We start from the raw sequence: 3,640 nt of genomic DNA, 5'->3' as shown, positions 1-3,640 counted from the left end.
TATTATATATATATACCTGTTCAGCTTCCACATAAACGAGCGGAAATCCCATTTGTTTGGTCCATGTATTCATCACAGCAGCAATAGGTTTACCACTGGCTTTTTCCAGGCTTTCCCAGAGGTCCTCTGCAGAAGAAAAGTCTGACTAAGGACCCTCCCAGAGTCGTGACATGTCAGACACTATTAAGGACACTACATGGGCACTGGAGAGTGGGAGGCTGTCTTATTACTCCAGTTTGCCCTTCATGTTTTGGGTTGTGTTTTTATCAAATTGTAACAGACAAAAGGCAAGAAAAAGGAAATAGTTTAAACCACTCACAGGGGAGAGAAGGGAGAAGAAAGTTTCTTTACTACTAAAAAACCACAATCAATACACACTGTGGTAAAGTATAATAAAAATGAGCATTAAATATTCAAAATGGTAAATAGAAGAATCTTTTCCTTAAGTTTTTCATATATTATGCCAAAAGAGCTGACCAAACATGGAGTGTTTTTGGCTGACAGAGCATGATGTTCCACTTCCATATTTATGCCTGAGACACAAAAAAAGGTTCAAGTAAAGAAAGCACTGTGAGATATTAGACAAGACTTTGAACTGTTTAATGACACGTGCAATCAATACTGAGAGAGGAAGCTTGCAAAAGGCTTACTTGGCAAATCCACATACTCTTATTTCTAAATTAGATTACTAGGCAGATGTGGTTATCAAGGGTAAATGCAGCCCTATCAGATTACCTCACCCACGTACTCTTGAGATAGAGAACCCCTAGAGGATCCTGAATTCTGGCTGTGCAGGGGATGCATTGCATGAAACTGGAAACAAGGCAATTATTTCCTCACATTTCAGTTATCTTAGGTGGAAAAAAACCAGCTGTTTAAGAATCCATCACTTCAGCACTAAAAGTTTTGTCTCCAGAAATCACTTTCCTCAAGCACATAATAACCACCAGTTACCTGTAGCAGCATTCTTCTGCTGGAACTTCGTTAAATATAAATTCATTCCTTTCCGAAAGTCCTGGGAACATACAATTGAATATGTAATGGCACCAGAACAGAGGTCCTTCCTATCCTCCCTCTGTGCTGCATTTATAGTCAAGAATTAGCCAAGGAATCTTAGGATCAGTATGTACATCTGGAACTCCTTACATATTTTCCCCATTATCTTACTTCTCCTCGTTAAGTTCAAATAGATCCCAAATACAAATTGGAGAAAAGTTTTCAGAATACACAGATTTAACTTTTTTTTTTTTTTTTTTAAAAACAGTATTTTTAACTGTAAAAAAATTTTATAATCTACATTTGGCTTTTTAACAACAATCTTTTTACCTCATCACCAATGTAGTCATGTAGCATGCGGATTACAGATGCTCCCTTGCTGTAAGAAATAGCATCGAATATTTCATCTACTTCGGATGGATGGCCAACACTAACCTGTGGTAAACAGGGTAATTAACACTGAGAACAATTTCAACTGCCATAAAAGGTTTTGATTGTGCTTGTTCTAGTGTTTAAGGAGCTGCTTTTTCTCACTGAAGAAAGCACACGTGTATCCATCACTAAATTATCTTACTGAAATCTCCACATCCAGTCAATTAAACTTATTCATATAAGGCTGGGTTAGGATTGGTTTATAAGTTAAACATACTTTAATTTAGGTTTTGGTATTTAATCAAATAGACTTGGGGATCTTGCTTCAATCCTCTGGTTTGACCCAAAAGTAAAAATCAGTGGAAGTTGTTTAATTCTGTGAACAATACATACTCAGGAAACGCACTCAATGAGTAAGTCACTCTAAAATGACCTGTTGTACAAAACAAGGTCAACACCCAACATCTCTTACATCAAACATTTCCTAAGCTCTCTGAAAGCTTGTCCGTAGTTATTTCTAAGAATTAGAAAGGAGTTTTCTTTTAGCACAGCTCCCAGTTTGGCAGCTTGGGCTCTGGGCTATGCTGCACTTTGTTTTATGTTATCGAGCACTGGAGTAAGTCAGTAGATATTTTGCTGTGCTCAAGGGCCTGAAAACTCCTCACTTCGATCAGAAACCAAAATAAACACAAATAATAGTGAGTTTTGATCACAACTTTGCCATTTCCCATCAGTAGAGCAGAAAAACTCCAGAAGTCATCATCTTCAGGACCCTCAAACCTCCCTTCTGAAATACTAATTCAGGTAGAGGAAAATCCAGCCAGTGTAAGTGCAACCACAGATTTTCCTTCGCATTGTGAGTGACTGCAAAGCTCCTTTTTTTCTTTACACCCAGCTGACAAGAAAAAAAGGGAGATGATCAATAGCAAAGAGAGAACTTACTTCAATAGGATGACTGTTGTCTAAGGCATCAAGCTCTTGAGCTCGTGTGTAATCAGCAGAAACAAACTGAGTCCAGATATCGTACTCCGGGAAACAGTGATCTACGCATAGGTACTCAATCCAGGATGCAAATCCTTCATTCAGCCAGAGATGGGTCCACCATTCCTGGAAAGATAAGAAAGTAGAATAAAGAACAAAATTCTAAGAGCTTCATTTCATCAACAAGAAGTTTCCAGCAAAGTTAAGCTGTTTAGTAACAAGTCAGAGAAACAGGTAACACTCATAAACACAAATTCCTCTCTGTAAAGACATCATCGGCCCAAGAAGCATAATCAGCACCCAGTAACTATCTTCACCTCTGTCTTAGGTTTTAGAAACTGCAGGGAGAGCTACATCAGGTACAAATGAAATTCTATGAAATTCCCAGAGACTAGACTAGAGGTCAGAGCAGAGCCACTGAGGGAACAGTGAAGAATGTCAGCTGGGGAAAAGTGTCAGTGACATGCAAGGCCAGGGTTCAGTAAAGCAGCAGAATTGTGGGCAACACGATGACAGTGGCTTTTTCAAACTGAAGAGCAAATAGCAGCAGCTGCAAAAGACTGATTTTTTGGAGGGTTTTTTTGGTTTTTGTTTTTTTTTTTTTTTTGCTAAAGAGTATGCTTACAATAAAGGAAAAAACCTGCAATCTTAAAAAGTGTTCTAGGTTATGGAAACCTGAAATCTAGCAAACAGTTAAAAGTCGTTTCTCACCAGCCAAAGGTAGGCTTTGTTTTTTGTTTTTTAAGATAATAATGTTACATTGACATTTTAAAACTCTTCCCTTCATTTCTAATATTCAACTGAAGTAGGAGAGATAAGGAAACAAGCTACGGATACTGAGGAAGAAAACACCCTTTTGCATAACTGCACTTACCAACCATTCTTTAAATATAAATGGGGCGGTTAATGCAGATGAGTGTGGTTAGGATGAGATGAGCCCTTAAGTAGAAGAAACTGAACAAGATGTAGAATCAGTCCAATAAGCTGTTCTACAAAGAACTCCTGCTTCTCCTATGAATGAAACATTTACCCCAGGGAGGGTGGAATTTCAATAATGAAAGCTGTTACTGCAACCCTACACAGATAAGCCCTGCTTTATTTTTAGAGTGGAGACTATTCTAATTTTCTTTTACATTTCTGATCACATCTGTTTTCCAAGACAAGGTTCCAATACACAGAGATTGGTGCCAAAGGATTAATGCAACTGCAAAATAGATTCTTGGGCAGTTAGGTTGGACTTCTAAATCTTCTCACCTCCCTGTTGTTCTCTCTTATCCCACTGGTAACCTAA

General features: G+C 38.1%; 1 protein-coding gene across 1 annotated transcript in view; it reads right to left on the bottom strand.

The window, feature by feature from the left end:
- Positions 1–16: 16 nt before the first annotated feature.
- LOC104522981 (puromycin-sensitive aminopeptidase) overlaps positions 17–3,640 on the bottom strand; it is a gene marked incomplete at its 3' end in the record, with an annotated part of 21,284 nt that continues 17,660 nt past the window's right edge. Inside the window, exons 9-12 of the mRNA XM_010165412.2 lie at positions 2,311–2,475; positions 1,327–1,431; positions 955–1,015; positions 17–126 (exon numbers count right to left, since the gene is read on the bottom strand). Coding sequence (XP_010163714.2) covers positions 17–126; positions 955–1,015; positions 1,327–1,431; positions 2,311–2,475 — 441 coding nt within the window. The remainder of the gene's footprint in view (positions 127–954; positions 1,016–1,326; positions 1,432–2,310; positions 2,476–3,640) is intronic.

Source organism: Antrostomus carolinensis, unplaced genomic scaffold, assembly GCF_000700745.2.
Source record: "Antrostomus carolinensis isolate BGI_N321 unplaced genomic scaffold, ASM70074v2 scaffold15973, whole genome shotgun sequence".
Lineage (NCBI taxonomy): Eukaryota > Metazoa > Chordata > Aves > Caprimulgiformes > Caprimulgidae > Antrostomus > Antrostomus carolinensis.
Note: the sequence above shows the minus strand (reverse complement) of the source record. Positions and strands in the feature narration are given on the sequence as shown.